The following is a 21,609-nucleotide window of genomic DNA, read 5'->3' on the forward strand; positions in this document are numbered from 1 at the left end:
TACTTGAGTGATAAATTCTCTGATAATTTTATTTTAACCAGTTCTATAGACACCATAAAAGTGCCTGTCTCCATGGTCATGTATGGAGGGTGAGGGTCATATCTGGAGGCCAAAATATTTTTTTCTGACATTAAAACAAACAAACAAACAAAAAAAGACACACAAACATCAGATATACAATGTAAAGGAAATGAAATAATAGAATGCCAAAGAAATATTACAAATGAAACCTTAAATGTAATTGCCCCTCAGTCATGTCACTGGTGGTACCGTATAAAAAAAGGTCATTTATTTTGAAATTAAAACTATGCTGAGGATATCGCTTGACTTCCTGTAGTTCTTTCTTGATGATCCCTGTAGAAATGCCCAGGATAAATGCACTGACCCTTAAACTTTTTTAGAAATTGTAAAAAATTATCTCCTGATTTCATCCTAGGCTTTAAGATTGCATCACTGGTGTTGACAATTATCACCAGTAACAGTGACGACACTGCACAGGACTGTTTTTTACATTATTTTGCCTAAAACTGCTCTAAGATTTCATGATTTTGACTGTATTTATCATTTTTGGTCATCTTTAGGTGAGGTATAACTAAAAGAGCTGCTGAGATGCAGCATCAGTACAGTGAATGAATGTTGATGAATCAATAATGGTTTTAATATACATAAATGTGTTTTTAATCAGCTTAAATGAATGTCAACAACATGGTTTCACTTAGTGTCAATTCTGATCTTTGATTTTTATGCTAATTGTAAAATTGAGACTTGCGTATCTAGTAAATACAGTTGAAGAATAAAAAGCGTTGAACTTACTGTATGTCACTGTTGTCAAGGCCGCTCATGAGAGGGGATAAAGGGGACAGCTTTCAGTCGAACTGGGGGCTGTGGAGGTCAGCAATATCATGGTCATTGTAAAGTTAAGCTGTGATAACCAGATTTTACTTTAAACTTGAATACCAACCAGTATTATCGAAGCAACGAAACATGAATTTCACGTATTTATGCTGTAGTACAATATTGCCTTTTTCAAAATGTGAACCCCATTTATCAAAATAAAACCTACCTTTTTATTAGTGATGTTAACTATGCTGATCAAAAACACTAATGTCAGACTTTATGGTTTGGCCATGATGTGTCAGAAGGTAAGAAAATCAAATAGAAGAAACTGAGACAACTTTTTTGGAAATACAGTGAATAATTGATAATTATTGAAAGACAAAAATGAGTGAAAAGTGGCAGGAGTGGGTTAATATAGTAAAAAGTTGCATGAAGGGGTTAAATCCAGCAGAAAAGGGGCAAAAATTGCACAAAAATGTGGCATAAAACAATGTAAAAATGCGTTAAAGGTTGCAAAAAGTGGCATAAAAGAGCAAGGGGGCTCAAAGTGGCAAACAAAAATGACAAAAAAGAGGAGAAATGGGTAGGAAGTTGCAAAAAGCAGGCAACACTGGCAAATTTTTTACAGAAAGTGGCAAAATAGCTCAAAGTAGGCAAATAGTTAAAAAAAGGTTGCAGTAAAGGGTTAAAAAGTGACAAAAATGGGTGATAAAGGGACAAAAGCAGGAAAAAAAATGCCATTGTTTTTAAATAAGTGGAAAAATTTGACAAAAAGCGGCACAAAAAGGTGAAAAGTGGCAAAAAGGGGTAAAAAGCAGCAGAAATAGACAAAAGTAGGAAAACAGGCAAAAAAATGGCTATAGGTAAAAGTAGGCAAAAATTTGCAGTCTGAATCGGATTGTCCTCCAGGGTTTTCATTCATGTTACCCGCTACCATAACAAGCCCTCTGGCTGCCAAGAAGCATCCCCACAGCATGATGCTGCCACCACTGTTCCTCACTGTGGGGGGTGGTGTTCTTTGGGTTATGTGCCTTCTCCTTCTTTGTGAGCATCAACAATATTTTCTCCAGTCTAAACTGATTTCTTTGGTTTTTGCCACGATGCTTTCTCCAGTGACAGCTCAAACCCTTACCAAAGTTTTTTAGGCTGCGTGTAAATGTGAAGATAACCCTCAGTTTTAACTAACAGACCAGCGGGATATTTTTATTTCTCCTAAGAATCAGCTGTGAACAGGAAGGAAGTGGAAGTTTGGGAGCTAATTTTAGTCATTTGTTCTCAGTGGAGCAGGCTCCTGTGGTGTCTCCTGGCCTGCATGTAAACAAGCTGCAGTCTAGTTCATTCAGAGAGGTGATCGGTGAACTTACATTTTATAATGGTTTTATTTTATCAAAGTGAGAGCTCTAGAAGATTGATTATATTTTTGGTTAAGGATTTGTGTCAGGAGCCATTTATAAATAGAGCTACATAAAGACTTACACACATGCAGAGATATTCATAGACAGGAGGATGTTTAGGAAATCCTGACCGATACGGGCATGTGCAGAGTACAGTGAGGATCCTCTGTGCAATACAGCACTCTGACGGATTAATGCCTGAACCAGTTTACACAATCAGTAAACAAAAACAACTGACTCTAATCCTGTACAGTGCACAGAGTCAGAGCGCTGTGATTTTGTCGGCTTGTTCTCTTGGTATCGTCTCCACTTCTTTGAAACTGTCACAGTAACATCTGGGGCTTGCAAGCATCCAAGACAAAGCTGTGTCTGTCTGCTGCTAAAAGTCCCTTTTCATCCCATGATGGAATGTAATACCCAAAAAGAAGAGGGACAAATGGAAATGTTCTAATCACACAAAAGCACATGGAACAAATAGGAGGACATTAGGAGGACATTAGAACGGGCAAAGACAGAGGAAAAAAGAGGAGTTTTTGTCTGTGAGTGTGTCACTCAGTCAGTCACATGCTCAGCTGCTCTGTCTGGCTGCCAGGCTCTGCCCTCTGACTGTAATCTCTGTTGGCTAGTCAGCACAGGGAAGGAGGGAGGGAAAAAAACACGGAGGGCAGGAGTGTTGTAATCTAGGTCGTCCGCCAGTAATCCCACTGGCTGGAAGTATGTCGTGGGCACACAATGCCAAGAGCTGAGCTCACCCAACTCCTCTTTTTCCTTAGTCCAGCTGTCGACCTCTCGTCTCATGACAAACCTCCTTCAGTTTGTCTTCGACTGCCAGACTCACATGTTCTGATGTTATCTGCCAGAAATTCCTGACCTCGATGTAGACTGATTAGAAAGCAGTATAAAATGGATTACAATTATATTGGCCTCAGACGGCTCAATTTAAAGTGTGCTTTTCGAAGTTGTTCAAGACAGGAAAGAGAAACAGGCCTTTCCAAGAATTTGATCGCCCTTATTTCAGAGTGGCTTTCAAGCCAATCAGCTGGTGATTCATGTTCAATTGAGCTGCATCATCCTTTAAACATGGTGATATTTGGGGTTATTGTTCATTCATATGAATTTCAGCTGAACTGAAGACAGAGTATCTAGTTTCTCGCAGTTTCACCTCATGTGATTCAAATCAGAAGACTGTAGCCGACGCTCTAGTCTAAAAGTACAGTTTCTGAGCTCTTGAAGGGAAAAAAAACACACTCTAAAGGATGCAGAACTCAAACAACATGCACATGATGACAACTTTCCAAAGAGCTGTGAGATATAAACATACAAATCGGAGAACACACTAACATATATGGGCCACATTGTATGTATGATCCTAAATGGGTCACTCTGAAGAGCTCAGCAACTTCAAGCGTGGTACTGTGATGGATGCCACCTTTGCAATAAAACGGTTCAAGAAATTTCATCCCTGTTGTATATTCCACAGTCAGCTGTATGTGATATTACTAGAAAGTGGAAGCATTTAGGAACAACAGCAACTCAGCCATGAAGCAAAGACTGTAAAATCATAGAGTGAGGTTGATGACTGCTGAAAACAGAACCTGAAACAGAAAGTGGGTGGTGAAAGTGTTTTCGATGGGTAATGACTGTGTCCAAAAGTCCAACATGGACATGCACCCCTGTATTTATTTGATTCTGTTTTACTGTGATAATGAGTATATTGAAATGTTTCCTCTATATTTAAACTCATTTATCTCCTTTGCTGGAGATGCTAGGCTGCTTTTCCCATGATAATAAGGTATTTTCTCAAGACCTCTGAAAAGTTGGCAATAATGACCACATTATCATGAAAAAAGGGTGTAAATTGTAACAATTCTGTTGTCTCTTTTTTCAGTCAAATATTTGGTCTCATTCACGATCTAATCTGAAATATTTTTTATTAAATAAACGTGTTGCTTTGCAATTTGTCGTCAAAGAGGTTTGTTGGCCCTGAGGCAAGACCAGTTGAGAACCACTGGTGTAAAAACACACCAAAGCTGGAATGTAGAGCAGTGGAAACGTGTTCAGTGAAGTGACCAATCACGCATCTCTGTTCGGCAGTCAGATGGAAGAGTCTGGGTTTGGCGGATGCCGGGAGAATGTTATCTGCCTGACTCCATTGTGCCAAGTACCGAGAAATTTTGGACAATGCTATGCTTCCAACTGTGTGGCAACAATGTGGGGAAGGCCCTGTTCTATTTCAACATGACTGTGCCCCACTGTAGAAATCATTGACTATAAATGAGTTTAGTGTGGATGAACTTGACTGCCCCACACAAAGCCCTGACCTCAACCCCGTCACGGACGGACCACATGATTAGTCAAACCAACTTAAGCCAACTTAACCCCTCAAACTCTTGTGAGGGCAACAGCAGGAATATCAAAATAAACTGTTTTGATATTCACGCAACTTCCTGTCATCTAATGATCCTTTTTCCTGTGTCCCACTCTCTCCATTTCATTGGCTGTTGGCAACACATGGTTGCAGTTTGGTCGATAATCCATTCACAATGCCTGTTAAATCCAGAACTGGCTCAAAATATTCAAACATGTTTGATTGACTGTGACTAAGGCTGGTTCAGGTCTGTTCCCCTCATGCTTGCAGATTCTCGTCTTTACTCCCCACAACAAAAACAGATTTTTGTGGCAACTAGCCACGCCGACTGTTCCCAACTAGAGCAGACTGGTGCAGACTATGCCCAACTGAGAATCATAGTTCAAATCTGGCAAATATTTTTGTAGTGGGTCCAGGGGCATAGCTAGGAATTTGGGGCCCCAGAAAGAAAATTACACAGGGCACTCTAGGCAGGCCTAACCTTGCAAAGCAGATGTATACACCCGTTTCTGTGTTTCTCACTGGCAAATCCATCTTGCAACGTTCCCATCTGAACCGTTTGGGCAGAAAGTGACAGGACCAATCAGCGTCCAGAGGCTGTACTTTCAGGCACGGCTGAGCCGTGACGTAAGCAAGCGACAACAAGAGGCTGATGCAGATATGACGGATATGTCATATCTGCAGATATTTCAGACAGATATGTCTGCATAGTAAGGAAATACAAATAGATGAAAAATACTCGAGTTTTTGGATTAACAAGCACAGCGATAACGTTACATTTATTTTAATGAATCCATTTATGATCCAAACTCATATATCACTGAGCCCAGACATAATATACGATGGGAGATTGGCTGGCTGGCTGGCCGGACATTGTCGCCATGCGACCAGAGGCAAGTGAATTATGAATCATTAATGAATCATTTATAATAAATTATCCATATTAAAATAATTGATAGTGAAACATAAAAGCAGAATCCGCTTTCTTGCATTTTCTCAGTTAAATGAAAAGATGTACTCCATGATTTAAAATACAATATTATATGTAAAATACAGTTTCATAGATTAGATATTTTTTTATCTGAATTAATATACTTCTATATATATATATATGTATATATCCTATCGTTTGTGCTTTTTATTCCAAAAATGTGAACATTCCTTGTCTACTACTTGCCTCTGGCAACATGGCAGCGACATCGACTTCCAGCCAGCCAATCTCCCATCACATATTATGTCTGTGCAAAGTGGTACTTGAATTTGAATCATACATCAATTTATTAAAATTAATCTTATATAATCTCTGTGCTTGTTATTCTGAAAAGCCACATATTTTTCATCTACTTATATTTCCTTATATGTGACGAACTTGCCTATTTTAATATGCCAGTGATTCAAGAAGAAAACAACAGAGATGTTCAGTTCAAGTGACTTCCGGTATTAGAAGATGAAATATGGCAGCGCTCGTCCGACTTTTGCAATGGCGTGGAGGTCCTTGGCTGCATCCAGGTCCCTCTCAGGTAATCAGTACCCCCCCTTCCGTGTCCTCAGCTTTAGCAGTTGTTGACTTTTGTCCATATAGCTTATCTTATGTGTATTGATGATCCTTTTTTTCATATGCTCTCATGTTGTTTTCTGGTGTTTTGAGATACTAGATTCTTGTACATCTGTGCATCTGAAGACCTTCTATGTTCTGGTTACAGGAGAGTTGCTGTTCAAATAAAAGCTGATTCCACTGCAGTGTAAAACAGATTCAGATTAGTTTGTGGACAATTGGCCTCTACTTTGATTTGCTTTAGAAAAAACTGAGCTGATAAAACTCCTCCAATGCACATTCAACCTGCTGTTAACTTGCAATGATGTCAGAGTAAGTGGGTTATCGTTCAGACGGTTGTGAAGCAAATAGACTCCATCTACAACATATTTGCTCAACTTAACCTTGTCACTGTGGTCAGTCAACTCAGTATTATATCAGCGTCTAAATAGGGAGAGTGCAGCCTCAGCAGAGGGCACGGTCCAAAGTTAAGTTTGAATATAACAGCAGCTATCAGTCGCATGATTAATTAAATGCTTTGTAGATTATGAAGCATGAAGGTGTGCACCATTAGGAGTTGAAACTTGCCCGCTTTCACCTTGGACATGTCATGACCTAGACTTCAGGGAATGATAAAGAGGTACAGCCAAAAAGGCATGACAATAACTATTAGTGATTAACAGAGATGCCAACCGTTATAGTAAACATGGATGGATGATTCAGAGTTATGAGGAAAAAGATCTTTAATGGGTTTGAGTCAGGGCAGTGTGTAAAAAATAATTGCATTTTAGCTTTGCTATGCCACCCTCTACTGGTCAACAACAGACCTCAAACACTTTAAAAGCATTCTCAAAAACTTCATCTGCTGCTGCAGGAAAAAAAAAACTTTTCATCTCACTTTGTCAACCAAAAAGTCAAGAATAAGAACATTAAAGCCATAAATAAAGCAAGGAAGAGTAGCAGACACACAAGAAAGTCTCTGTGCACAGACCACTAAAAACATTCAACATTTAAAAGTGCACTTAGTAAATAAAAAAACATTTACAGACAAAAACGCCGAGCATCATGGGTAAATGTGGGTACTGAGAAGCTGATGTAACTGCCGTGTGGGCTTCTGTAATGAGGAGCAGCTCTGGTGTAGACAGGGAATAAGGGCTCTGAGTAGACAGGAGGCCTCCTCATGGCCTTAACTGCTGCAGCAGTGAGTCCATGGTGTGTGCTGCCCCCTGCTGAGCAGACAGGGGACCTTCCAGCCTGCAAGAGGAAAAGCTGCTGAGAGTCCCAGCCGAAGCTCCTCTTTATCCCAGCCTGCTGCTCAGCTTTGACCGGCACGTTGCACCGAGGAGGAGCTGTGGAGTTCTGAGCGGAGGGACTGTCTCTCTTCAGGAGGTTTTCAATGGAGAATGGACCGTTGAACTTTACCTCACATCTGATCTGAACCGCTCTGCAGACCGAGGCTTCAGGAGAGACGGGAACTGTGCATGACCCTGGTGCTGCGTTCTCAGTCTCAACTTTAGAGGCCAGCTCTGGGAAGAGCTGCAGGATCCCTTTGAAGTGTCGACGCACCATCTTTGCAGTGATCTTACTGGGGTCTAGCTTCCAGTAGTTTCTCTTGCTGTCAACTGAATTTGGGACCACTGGGATCTGAGGAAGTAACGGGAAAACAGTTTAGGTTTTTTAAACAAAGTAAAATGATCTTTCTTTTTCATGGGAATATTAAGGCTTTCAAACCCACCTTTACAAAACAGCTGTTGGTGGACAGACAGACTCTGATGTTGTTCTCAACAGATCTTCTGTCCTCACACATGAACGGCATCAGCTTGTCCATCAACTGCAAATAACAAAGGGACGTTTGCATTTTAGAAAACAGCATCAAAACTTTATAAATGTAGACAGAACTGGATGGAAGCATGATGGAAACTCTCTGAATCTTTTTACAATGTATAAAAAAAGAATCATGAATGAACTCTCTACTTTGATAACTGAATGCTCTTAGGAAACTCTGTTGAAGCTCTGTCAAACACAATTAAAGCTCTGCATACTTCTAGCTTTATTTTTTTGCAAAGATTCCCTGGAAATCATTCAAAGCTCTAAAGGCCCACCATGAGAAACCCTGAAGACCTTTATTGAGCGTTTGGGTTTTTGAAATTCTGAGCAGAAAAGGAAATGCAATTAAAGCTCTTAAAAGTCAACAGTCTTTCTTGATTTAAATAAACAACTGACACACTGTTAAAGCTCCACTCTCATTGCTCTGTAAAGAAAACTCTATGAAAGATGATCAAAATTAAGTGAAAACCTTTAGAAGTTACTAAAGCTCTCCTGTAACAGTCTAAAGCTCTAATTAGAAACACTGTTTGGACTCAGATCTCTGTTAGAATTTGAGGATCAGTTCACTCAGAGACAGCTCTGTTAAAACTCCCTTAAAGCTCCGTTTGAATTTCATACAACTCTGTAAACATGAAAGCTCCATTGAACATAAAACTGTGACAACTTGCACTGTTTGAATCTATGAAACTTAACTGAAACTACAAGTTAAGACCATCTGAAAGCTCTAACTAAATATTATAAAGCTGTTTAGTCCATGAAAGCTCTATTTAAACTTCATTGACAATAAAAAGGCTCTGTCAATACTGTCCAGGACCGCCCACAGAATAGAAGTGTCCGGGCTCCTGAGTGCCCCCCCCAGTTGTGATTTATTTATGTATCAGTGTATGTGTCTTGGATCAATAGCACTGGTGCTAGCTTCCTCGCCAACTGTTGTTTCACTACGGAGCTGAAAAGTGTAAAGCTGTAATTGGGTTCTGATGTTGGAATAACTTTTTGCCACCTCTCTTTGACCTCTTTTCATCACTGCCCAATATTTTCAAGGTTTATCCACATTTATCCACTTTTACTTCTTTGTAGCCAGTTTTTCACCGCTTTTCACCGTTTTCCCATCAATTTTTTGCCCCTTTTAGCCTCTCTTGACTAATTTTTGCCTCTTTAAAGTAATCTGTCACTTTTTAACCGCTTTTCACAATTTGTGGTTGCTTTTGCCTCTTTTCACCATGTTCCCTCCCATTTTTTTGTCCTTTTTTTGCCTTTCTTGGCCGTGTTTGTGTCTCTGAACCAATTTTTGCTTTTCCCCCAGTTATTTCATTATTTCCATCTTAGTTTTTAAAGTTTCCTTGTACCTTGTACTTTACTCTGCAAATATTCTAGTCAATTTTCCCATGCATATTGTTAACATCAAGGTCATAAGTTTGGGATTTTTTCATTAGTTTTTCATTAGTTTCTATTTTTATTTAATTTTCACGTTCTGTGTTTGATTTCCATTTATTTATTCTTAGTTTTGACTGCTGGTTGTTAGTTTAGTTCTTATTTTGCAAAAATACTTCATTTTAGTTTCATTTTTATTAGTTTTAGTTTTTTACGGATAGATGTCAGGGCTGCCTGAGCATCATACATTTTAAAAATCATATTAAACAGGCTACTTTTCACTAATCATTTATTTATTTAATGATCATGTTTGAATACAACTCCAGACATAAAACTACCACTATGTGAAGTCTTAACCAATCAGATTAGGCAATTTTACACTCTCCAGACTTGGGTGTCGGTGCCAGTCAGTATGGTTGTGCCAAAGACTAAAACTAAGGATATTTTGTCTCCATTTTTATTTTATTTTAGTTAGTTTTGTAAGCGCACTATACAGTTTTAGTTACTTTTCATTTTTTTTGGTAAAGCTTAGCTTTGACTTAGTTTCAGTTAACAAAGTTGATTTTTGTATTTTAGTTTTAAATATTTAGTTAGTTTTAGTTAACTCTGACAACCTTGGTTGACATCAGCAAAAAAGAGAATTTTGTGTTGGGAGTTGGGTTTACATTTTAATGAGGCTATATTGTACTACAGCAACAATAGAGTTTATTTTTTGCTTATATAGAGTGATTTTTTTCAGGTTAGAAATAAAATCTGTTTATCACAGCCTAACTTAACAGTGGACCATGATTTCCCTGACTTCCATGAGTCCTGACTTCCATCTGGCTGGGCCCTAGAAAGTTCTCCCCTTGACCCCCCTTTATGGGGCAGCCTTGAACCTTTCTGAAAGCTTTGATGGAATTCTATTAAGCTCTGCTAACTACATGAAAGCAGTCTTCATATGTCATCATGAGAGTTCCCATAAATCTGTTTAGAAACTCTCTTTGAACATCATAAAGCTCTGTTAAGTCCATAAAGCTCCATTTAAACTTCATCCAAACTATGAAAACTTAAAAGGCTGCCTAAACACCCTGTATAGATTTACAAAGCTCTGTTACACCATAAAAGCTCTACTTTAACTCCACTAAACCCACGAGTGCTCTGTATAATTCAAAGTATGCTCATTTTGAGATTCATAAAGTTAAAATCATAGTAATTTAGGGAACTCTTTTCCATCTGTCTGAAAGCTTTGTTTGAATTTCATAAAGCTCTGTTAAAGCCATGAAGGTTCCATCGAAGTATTACTCTTTAAATTCTAAAGACCGTCTCTGTATAAATTGTATAAAGCTGTTGAGACCAGGAGAACCTGATCCAAACTTGATCAGTTATGAAAGTGCAGTTTTACTTTTATTAATTCCACTGAAGCCCCATATAAGCATCGCTGAAACATTTAGGACTCTTTTGATACCCTGTTAAAAGTTCTGGAGATGTTTTAGGCTCTTTTATTCCATGAAGCTCTACTTTGTCTTTACAGTTTGAATCTTGTAAGGCCCTGTTAGCTTCATGAAAACTTCACTCAAACAACAAGAGCTCTGTTAAAACTGTCTGAAAGTTTGAATTTTATTAAGCACTGTCACTGTATGAAAGCTCTATTTAAACTTCATTGAAACAGTGAGGGTAGCCTGAAAACTCCAACCAAAACTATGTTTAAGTTCTACAACTTCAAAGAAAACCCTCAGATTTTTTTTATCCTAAGGGGTCTGCTGTGATATCTACTTAAGCCTCTTATAGTGGTAGGATGACAGGCTGTGGATAAAGTGAGACATTTTCTACCAGGGACTCTGTCTGACCTGAGTAAAGGTGAGCATCTTCCCTGGGGTGTCCTGGAGAACCACAGCGATCTTGGCCAGGTAAGTGGAGCTTTTCCTGAGCAGACGCTGGGAGCTGCTGGAAGAACAGAGAGGGAGCTGAGCTCCAAGCTTCTCCACCGCGGTCTTCATGCTGGATCTCAGAGTCACTGTAGTCCAGGTAGAGGAGAGTGATCACTACCTCAGCAACAACACAGCTGAACCCACAGTGGTCAGATGAGGGTTTAAGTCCTGCTGGGACAATAGGACATTAGATAGAGGGTGTGTACTGAAGGTTAATGAGGAGCTTTTGATAAGAAGAGGAGCTGTTAGTGCTGGAGGAGGAGCCAGAGATCAGAGAAAGTGATCAGCATGTCTTTAGGGATGATCTGAGGGTCTCATCACTCAGTTTCTGCTCCTCTAAAGCTGCTCTTTAGAAATGTACAACAAAACCTCAAATAATATCCAGTTAAATAAACACAAGTCAAAGTATCTAGTAATCAATAGATCTGTTTTGTTTCCATTAGTGACCTAAATATAGTAAAAAGTTAAAATAAATTCAGTTTGTATTAGAGTGCTTGTAAATCTGCAGCATCAGTCTTTAAAACCTTTGCCTTCCATGTGCTAAAGCTGGGGTTTACAGAGTGCTGCAAAGTGCCGTGTACATTAAATCAGGGGTGTCAAACTAAAGGCCCGGGGGCCAAATCTGGCCCGTGGTACGATTATACCTGGCTCGTAAGATCATATCATATTTTTATTATAACTGGCCGACAGGTATGAGGTCTGCAGATTTCCTCCAGTTTAAAAATGTAATTTTTACTTTGATTGTTTGAAATATCCCTGGTAAGTCATCCAAATTTGGAAAAGTAAAGAGAAAAATGATTAGTTAAAAAGCCAAGAAGTTGGGGAAAAAAATTGTTTTCATGTCAAATTTTCAATTTTGCATCTCAAAATTAAACTTATGATTTTGGCTTTTAATTTCAGATTTTGACCTTTTAGAATAACATTTTTAAATTTTAAGTGACCTTTTCAACTCATAATTTTGAATTTTATCCCACATTTTAACTCCTGGCCTAGACTTTTAATTCCGTATTTTGCCCTTTAAAAACACAGTTAAAAATGTAAAACTTGTGATTTGAATTTTATCTCATATTTTTACCTTTTAACCTCATGATTTAATATTGTATCTCATATTTTAACCTTTAAAACGTATTGTTTTGCCTGTTATCTCTTTTTTTCCTTTTAAACTCATGATACAAACTTTTTATCTCATATACTTACCTTAAAACTCAAAATTTTGTTTTTTAGATCTTATTTTTACCTGTTAAACTCATGATTTCAAATTCTATTTTTTATTTTGATGTTTAAAATGTGTGTTTTTAAAATCTTATCTCATATTTTAACCTTGCAAACTCATGATGTTGAATTTTATTTCATGTTGACCTATAAAACTAGTGATTTCAAATTTCTATTACATATTTTTGCCTTTTAAAAACTTAATTTTGAATTTTAATTTCATGCTTTGACCTTTTTAACTAATACGTTGTTTTATCTCAGATTTTGAGACTTCAGTGTATAATTGAACTGAATCATCTATCATCAGTTTTTTTTTTTTTCCATATTTCATTAGTGGTGAAAATTACGTTGACAGTTTATGGTTAAATGTTGACCCTGGTAGGCCCGCGGGTTGGACCTAAATTCAGAATCCGGCCCCTGCTGTGATTGAGTTTGACACCCCTTCATTAAATGATCAGAATTCTTAAACCCCATGAACAAAAGCCCTGGGTTCAAGTCCAGCCTGGGACTCTCCTCCATTCTTTCATCCCTGCTTCTGACTCTGCTGCTCTCCTCGGTCTTAAAAGGCCAAAAAAAGGCCAAAAATAAATCTTATAAAAGAGCCTCACCTTAAATAAAGCTGAAAATATAATCAAACAATCAAACTCTTCCAGAGACTTATAAATGTATCTGTGAGTAATCATCTTAGCTGCACTAATTATAGACATTCAGGAGACTCAACACAGCTGAGAATCAGAGTTTTCCAATAAGGTGCCAAAAATACATTTGTACATTTATTTACCAGGCCCAGGCCCTTTAAATGATGGAAAATTATAAACAGCCTCTGAGAAATATGGCTAGAAAGATTTAACAGTTGCATATTGGCTTCAGAGTTGACTTGTAACAACAAAAAAAGCAAAGATCCCCTTTTGGAAGAAGCTTTTGTCTAAAGCATTATGCAGATCAAGCCAAAATGTAACCAAACACCTCTGCAAATACAACACATTACACAAAAATATGAAAGAATTAGAATATAAATTACTGACGTTACAAACTTATTTAATTTAATGTTAAAACTCACTGTGATGCTGCTTTCACAGAGGAGCTGCAGACAAACTTCAGCTGATTGTTCACTGATTTCAGGTGTGTCTTTTTCTGAGGATCACCTCTTTTTTTTTCTAACTCTGGGTTTTAAAACACATGGACAGAAGTAAAGAAATGCTCATCATAAAAATGTTCGCTTTGATGGCTTTGAAATGAAACATATTTTTACTGATTGAGACATACTGTGGAGGCTGAAGTTTCTTTCTCAGCTTGTTTGTAAGTGATATGTGTGATATAAAATCTCTCAAAGCTGCTTTCATAACACACAGATAAGCAAACAGCTGAATGTCTGTAATGGCCCATCCAATCACAGTGCTGCACTCAGCACATTAAAACTGAAGCCTTTTGCCCACTTAATGACTAATCTCATTAACATTAGTGATTCTCATTCAGATGCATTAACACATTACCTGCACTTAACACTTTGTTCACAAACAGGTTTAGAAGTGAGACCACATGGACACCCACTGAAGATGAGGACTGTACCCTTTAACATTTATTTTGTGTTCATTTCTGTGTTCAGACCATATTTTTAGCCTGCCATAAAGGTGTATCCCTCCTCCAGAATGCTCAAATCATGAACCACCCTATAACATTTATTTTGTGTTAATTTCTGATCAACCTGGAAATAATGGAGAATTTGAACAGGTTAGTTCACTTCTATCTTAAGTTACAGGGTGGTACAAATTATTTCAGATCACATTTTTAGCCTGCCTAAAAGTGTATCCCTCTTCCAGAATGCTCTAAATCATGAACAACCCTCATAACATTTATATTGTGTTTATTTCTGACCTGGAAACCTGGAAATATTTGTGAGTTTGAACAGATTTGCTCACTTCTATACAAATACTGAATGAACATATTGCACAAACCATGAACTACCCTTAATGCTTTTCATTTTGTTTACAATTTATGACAAATAAAACACTCCACTGGATAAATTTGTCTCTTTTTACTGTTGTTAACTTCATTCAGGTGTCCATAGGCTAACTGTGCTGCTATAGGGCACGTGATACCTTCATCATCAATTATGCAAATCAGTTAGGGTTTAGCAAAAAAAAGTACCGTTGACATTCGAAGGGCTTTCAAACTAAACGCAATTATGGATCTGACAGATTACTTTAACATAGTCCAGTACAAAACAAAACACGTCTATCAACAGTCTTGCAGCAAGACAGAAAAATTTCCTCTTCACAGAATGGCTGGATTGTACCAAGTTGAAGGTAATCTATCATTATGATTTTACAAATCTGAGTGAGCCCACATGGACTGGCAATGGCATAGCATGAAAACGTCATTGACGTTTTTGTCGGTCTTTTAAAGCTCATGGATCTTGAAGAAGTTCCCCTTATTGACTCCGCCGTTAAAATTGTCAAACATTATTATGCAACAGTTGCGCAGAACATTATCATTACGTCGATATGTTGAGATAGAATTAGAATGGTAACACCTATTAGTGTGTCCAACAGTGGCGGCTGGCCAATAGGGCATTAGTGCACGGGCCCCCTGAGCCAGACACACATTAAACAGTAGCCTTTAGTATGAATTAGAAAATAAAATCCTTTGGAATAAAAAAGATCAAGTGTGTATGTGTTGAAGACATGATACAGACCCAATAATATGCAATTATAATGTAATACAAGTCATCTACAGAAAGAAACCTGCATTTATTCAGTGTTTTCTTCTCTTTCCTGTATGCATTTGCTCCTTGGGGGCTGTTTTCTAGTAGCCCCAAAGAGGCGGGTTTAAGGCGCGGTTTCACCAATGACTGATTTACTATATAAATGAGTGACGTACAGATGAGCTAATCAGCGCACTCAAACTGAATCAATTTGGGGCTACTTTCAAGTAGCCCATCGCTCAGTCATTGGTTAAAGTCAAGACTAGTCTCTTCTCGCGTAAACAGGAACAGCACAGTAGTCGCGTCCGTATACATTCTCCAGTAGTGGCTGACTGAAACTTCTTCAAGATTGCCGTGAATGGAGACCTGATAGAAAAACTACAGAAAGCAGAGCTGGGTCCAGATCAACCTGGTTGTCACTGAACAGGAGGCAGGCAGAAAAGGAGAGCGCTATCCGCAGGGCTTCAGTAGCGGATTCACCCGCGACGAGGCTCGGCTAGCGGGCTAATGTGGCTAATGCTAATATTTTCCTGTTTGCTGAGTTAATGTGGTCATATCAGCCTGTCAGACGGGACTGGGAATACGAAGCAGTCCTAAGAACGTGAAGAAAGTGAAGAATCTTTCTTTTAAGTTAAAGATAAGTAATAATTCTGATGTCTTTTACAGGCATGTGGTACCATCTTCATCCATACCAAGAAGCTGTTCTCCTTCACACATCCCTCATCAGCTCACCTCTGCTGTAGGGAGAAAAGTACCTTTTAATACCACCTGATGCAGCACCTAAAACTCCTGTAGCAGTGCACTCCATATTATACCATGGCAAACTTTAAGCTGAACTCTTCTTTTATGGACAGTAACCTTCAGGGCACTCTGACAGAAACTGTGAGTCTTCCTCATCACAAAACTAATGAAAACAGCTGAATCTGAGAGGTGGTCACAGAGACACGCAGTTATCTAAATGCTCAGGCTCTGTTCTTCATGGAAAAGATGTTTAAAACATTTTTGACTTTAGTGGGAGAGTCAGTGAGAGGTTTGTCTCTAAAAGGAGGAAGGATCTCACTAAAAACCAACATTTCTGACCTAAATAAGACTTAATGAGATTTTTGCCTCTCAGAAAGACGATGGAATCCTACCACAAATCAGCTGATAGAAACACATGCAGGGTCTCTCACCATAACAGTTCTCCTCAGTGGTTGTACCCAGACTTATTTGTTCAAGCAGCTTTAACTAACACAGTTTTATTTATTTTATACAGTGTTGTAAAGGAATTGGTATGGTCCATGCATCTCGTTGATTGATTGTTGCTTCTGTTTAGGAGAAGAGCTATATTACTGGCATCACAAGGGTACTGCCAAAACTTGCAGGACCAAAGTTGTCTCTGGGACTGATGAGGCAAACAAAATCTTCATAAATTTTCATGCCAGCCCTACTGGGGCACACTGTGGTCCAACAAAAATCAGGGAGGCTATATCCTTGAGGTTCTACTGGCCAGGGATGTCAGTTGACATAAACAAGTGGGTAAGTCAACACAATGAAAGTGTGAAAGGGTCAAGGACAAAATTAACCCTTTTTTCTCAAATTAATAGTGCATGTGCTTTTTAATACACTGTCATGTTAACATCATTTTTAATCATCGGGTTTCCCAGTCTTCAGCATGCCAGGCAAGTGGGGTCTCGATTAAGAAGCCGACTCAGTACTCCAATAAAGGTCCGTTATCAAATAATAGGGTTTTGACAAATAAACGTAAGTCACAGAAAATTGTTTGGAAGGACAGAAAGTTTGTTAAAAAGTTAAATGTTTAAACATACATTTTTATTTTGCATTGAAAAAGACACTGTAAAGTATGCAGTTACTAAGAGAAAACAATTTTAATGGGAACATTTTTTGCTGTATTTCATTTTTTGCTGTATTTCAGGTTTCCGAACCATTTGAATTGGTGGGGATGGACCTCATCGACAAATTAACCCAAACTGGGAGTGGGCATCAATACATTTGTGTCGTGACTGACTACTTTACAAAATGGCCACAGGCCTATCCTTTGAAATTAAAGGCAGCCAATGAGGTGTCGCAGTGCATTATAAAATTTGTGCATCACTTTGAGTCCCAAAAAAGGATTCTTACTGAACAAGGAAAAGAATTTGTCAATGCTGTAAGTAGTAGACAGTAAATTGTCAACATTAGTACTGCATATTACTTTTACAAGCACCTGTTTTGTTGCTGTGTTTTAATTTATATGACCTTATGTTGGTTTTGGTTCCTTATATCTTCTTATTTTAGGAAAGTTATGAACATGCAATAAATGTATATTGTCCTTAATTTTTCCCCTTTTTCTCTAGATCAACTCAAGAGTACGTGAACGACTGGGAATTAAGCGAAGCCTGTGTTCACCCTACCACCCCCAGACAAATGGCCTGGTAGAAAAAAATGACTGGAACAAATCAGAGGTGAATCTTTTCTTATTAGACCACTTAACTTGCCCCCATGCAAGCCTGTTGACAGCTGCATACTATGAGATTTGAACTTTGCTTTACAGCACCTGTTGTGTTCTGTCTTTACTAGGTCCCTGTATTTAGAGATGAAATGAAAGACTCAACCCACATTAATGTGAAAGGGTTTAACTGAGAAACACAAACTATTCAATGAAAGCATGTTACTTTTGATAAAAAACTCCATCTAACTTTAAGTCTGTTAACTTAAAAAACACAACATGGTAAATGTTTTACTTGAGAATATGTTTGTTTTTTATTTCTTTGATGGCATTCCACTGAATTGGCATATGGAGAAATATAACTCCAATTAGATGTAGTTGTTATTGTTATTGACAGTATTATAAATGTCCCTTTATATCTATTTAATGTCTGTACTGTATGGGTTGTCTTGCAATGTTCCTGTCTTGTATGTATCTATGTTTGGGACCCCCTTGAAAACAAGATGATCCATCTCAAGGGGCTATCCCATCAATAAATAAATTTACACTACACATTCTCAGAGCCCTCAGCAAACTGATGGGAGAGCATCCAGAGAAGTGGGTTCCTGGATGTTGTCATGTTTGGTCTGCGAACAAAGAAACAAATGACTATGAAATATTCACCATGTTATTTGATGTTTGGCAGAGAAGCTCGCTATCCATCACAAATTCCAGAGCACTACACGGTTTGTCTATGATCACACCTTCCATCAATGACATTTACTTAAAGAAGGTGCTGTGGCGGTCCACCACAAATAAATGAATGTATGGGAAACACTGTAACCTGTTCAAACTCTCCAATATTACCAGGTTGATCAGAAATGAACACAAAATAAATGTTATGAGGGTAGTTCATGATTTGAGCATTCTGAAAGAGGGATACACTTTTTGGCAGGCTAAAAATATGGTCTGAAATCATTTGTATCCCCGTATATAGATATTAGGTGAGTCTTATACTGCGTTCCAGTTGTCATCGTAACTCGTATTCCGACTTGTTTTTCCGACTTCCGACCGGACACGGTGATTGGAACGTCTCTCCAAGTCGTATTTGCAACTCGTGAACTTGGTCTTGCACAGAGTACCCCGACCTGAACGTCACAACATGGCAGCACAAAGGACTAAGTGTAGTAAAAACTTTGATTTTGGCCTGTTTTCAGAACCTTTTGCCGTTTCTCAGTGCATCTTTAGAAACTGTAGACACAGCACTACCCTGCGGTTGCACGTCGTGTGCAGCAACAGTCTTTTAATACATGAAGTACTGCGCAACGTGCTGTTTTAACCCTCACTCCCTTGTAATTTTTAACTCCATCTGTCCTTGTTTGTCCCGAGAACGAACATGCAGAAAGGTGTTAATAAAATTATCATTTTTCAGCATTTTTTGTTTTTACTTCAACTGCTTCAGATCTCTTTATCAACTTCAACCCTGACCACTAAAAAAAAAAGTAATAAAAAAAAATAATAAAAAAAAACTTAATATTACACCCTTTTTTATGCCAGTTATTGTAACACTATGTCACTGGTATTTTTTATGGTAAAAACCACAAAAACACCATAAATCCAGTCTCTAGAGCACACTAAAGTTTAAGTAAATAGGATGAACACAGAAAAAGACTTCAGCTGTCTGTTGTTTCTGCCAAAAGTAAAAAAAAAAACCCTGATGAATACAAACAAACAGATTCTAGCTGCAAATAGCAGCACAAACTGAGCTCATCTGCTCTTCTGCCTGATTTCAAAGTCTCATTTCCAAATCATACTGCTCTATTCATCTTCAGGCACCAACACTTCTGTAAAGTTAGTCATCTTCCAGCAGTTTGCTCTTGTTTTGTGTCTGAATGTGGAGATGAACCATCAGCGTCTCTCTTCTCTGTGATTGGCTGTTTGCTTTGGTAGACATTAATGAGAGCTGAAATTTAGGCTGTTTTGATCTTGTTTTTCAAGGACATTTATTTACCAAGCATTTATTTTGGTTACACGTTGTTTTAGAGGTGTAACAAACATTTCATACATTGTGCTACAGGTTTTTTTGTTCTGTGCTACAAGAGTGTCAACCTCTGTAGCACCAGCGCTATGGGCAACAAAAAAGTTAACGTACAGCCCTGCATATAAATCACGCCATCCAGATAGAGTGAATTTGATTGTGGTTGGATGAGAAGTATAAACATAATCCATCGCACCTGTGCACGACACAAATCACGTCACACTCCAGCAAGGAAATAGCAGACGTATGTAGCCTAATACGAAGATGTCCATGAAGAGACTCAAGAGTACTGGAGCGAAATGTCCCAACCAAGCACCAGCGAGGAGGTTGGTAGTTCACATATATGGTTCTTGAATGTATTTGCATTGTACTTGAACTAATTTTTCAACATTAACATTTTAATATAAGATTATAGTCATTATGGCCTTTAGAAAAATGTTTGTTTTTTTGGGGGGGGGGGTGTAGTGCACTACCGGAATAAGTTGAAAATTTTAATTTCTTGTTTTAACTTCGTGCTATGTCTTTTAATGGTCTTCATATTTTAAATGCCTTGTTTTTACTCTCTAAAAACTTTGAATCGCTGTATGAATGAATTTGGCTCTATAATAGTGATGCTATAACCAACAACAAATATACATACAGGCACAAAACATTATATTATATCCAGGATGGAACTGAAATGACCGCTAAACAACAAAGTAGCAGTAACTCCGTTTAAAATGCGTTTAACCTGTAACAACGAAAACCAGAGACGCCATGCTAGCGCGATAGCTCCTGCTAGTTAGCCGTGGTAGCTAACGTTAGCTAGAGAGCTACATAGCAAACAACAGGATAAGCTCATTTCAGCTCAGTATTTTACTTACAGTATCAATAAACCACAACCAGACAGTCCTCTTCATCCTCTTCCTCCTCCTGGAATCCACCATGTCGGGGTAACGATGTCCTTTAGCATGATAGCATTTAGCATCTTCGGCTAGTATTAGCAGCCCGTAAACTCCCATTCTCTCTCGTTTTGTCATGGTTATAAAGTTAAACGCTGCTAGTTAGCTTTGAGAAACTAAGATATATCAATAAGGTGTGTTGTACTCCACTGACTCATCACTTGTAAGAAAAAAGTTCTCTTGGCAGCTTGTAGGTGTTTCTATACTCTCCTGATGTGAAATGTTTAATGTCAGAGCTTTGACTGGTAGTTGATGATTTTTACCATGTAGGACAATTAAGGATTTTAATTCAAACCTGGTTGTAATGTTGTTAACAGTATTTTACTGGTTATGTTTTAATCTATTTCACTCATTCCTCTTCTTGTTTTTCACAGAACAGAGTAAGTGAAGATGTTTCTCCTTTATGTGAGAAATAAAAATCTAGAAACAGTGAAGCCTGTTTGGTGACTGTAAGCATCCAGAACAGCTTCAGAGGGACGAGTTTAACATGTGGAGGAACAATACAGAACAAGAAGAGGACCAGGAATATTAAAATAGAAGTCAAACAGAACAGGTAGTATCAGTACTAAAGATTTCTTTATGCTGTATTTTTTTTTGAATAATTCCTATCATTCATCATGGATATCAGTGCTGGCATCATGAGGCTGGAGGCTCGCTTAGCTGCAGGAGGTGTTGGCTGGTGTCTGCAGCTTCATCTCTTTCTGGTTCTCCTCTCCTTCTCTTGCAGGACATCTGCTCATCTCAGATGAAGAAATCAATCTTCACTTTGGTGAAATCTCCAAAGTTTTCAGGATATTTTTCTATAGGGATGTTTCTACTGATTGTAATGTCGTTTTAGTTGCTTTTAACTGAACCACGCAGGTTTGGTTTTTAAGTGCCCCTATCTATTTAAAGGCTTTGAAAGTGAGGAAACCTTTTATGAAGTCACCAACAGAACCTGCTGCATCAAAATCCTGCCAACATTTGAATCAGTTATGTTGAAATGTTGAATAGAACACATTTTAATTCAAATCCTTACAAGCAGGGCGTCCAAATGTTTTCTGATCATACTCTCCTGATGTGAAAT

At 38.2% G+C, this 21,609-nt stretch overlaps 1 protein-coding gene across 2 annotated transcripts; it reads right to left on the reverse strand.

Moving 5' to 3' along the window:
- Nucleotides 1-6,858: 6,858 nt before the first annotated feature.
- Nucleotides 6,859-13,710, reverse strand: si:rp71-45k5.2 (uncharacterized protein LOC560783 homolog). 2 transcript variants are annotated; one of them, XM_041808145.1, is made up of 4 exons: nt 13,514-13,710; nt 11,161-11,412; nt 7,869-7,964; nt 6,859-7,777 (listed from the first exon to the last, which is right to left on the reverse strand). In XM_041808145.1, the coding sequence occupies exons 2-4, from the start codon at nt 11,308-11,310 to the stop codon at nt 7,175-7,177; spliced, it is 849 nt and encodes a 282-aa protein (XP_041664079.1). In that variant the 5' UTR covers nt 11,311-11,412; nt 13,514-13,710; the 3' UTR covers nt 6,859-7,174. The 2 variants fall into 2 exon arrangements, with proteins under 2 accessions (XP_041664079.1, XP_041664078.1); XM_041808144.1 differs by having other exon boundaries at nt 11,161-11,409; nt 13,514-13,709.
- Between the last annotated feature and the right edge of the window lie 7,899 nt (nt 13,711-21,609).

Source organism: Cheilinus undulatus, linkage group 16 (genome assembly GCF_018320785.1).
Source record: "Cheilinus undulatus linkage group 16, ASM1832078v1, whole genome shotgun sequence".
Lineage (NCBI taxonomy): Eukaryota > Metazoa > Chordata > Actinopteri > Labriformes > Labridae > Cheilinus > Cheilinus undulatus.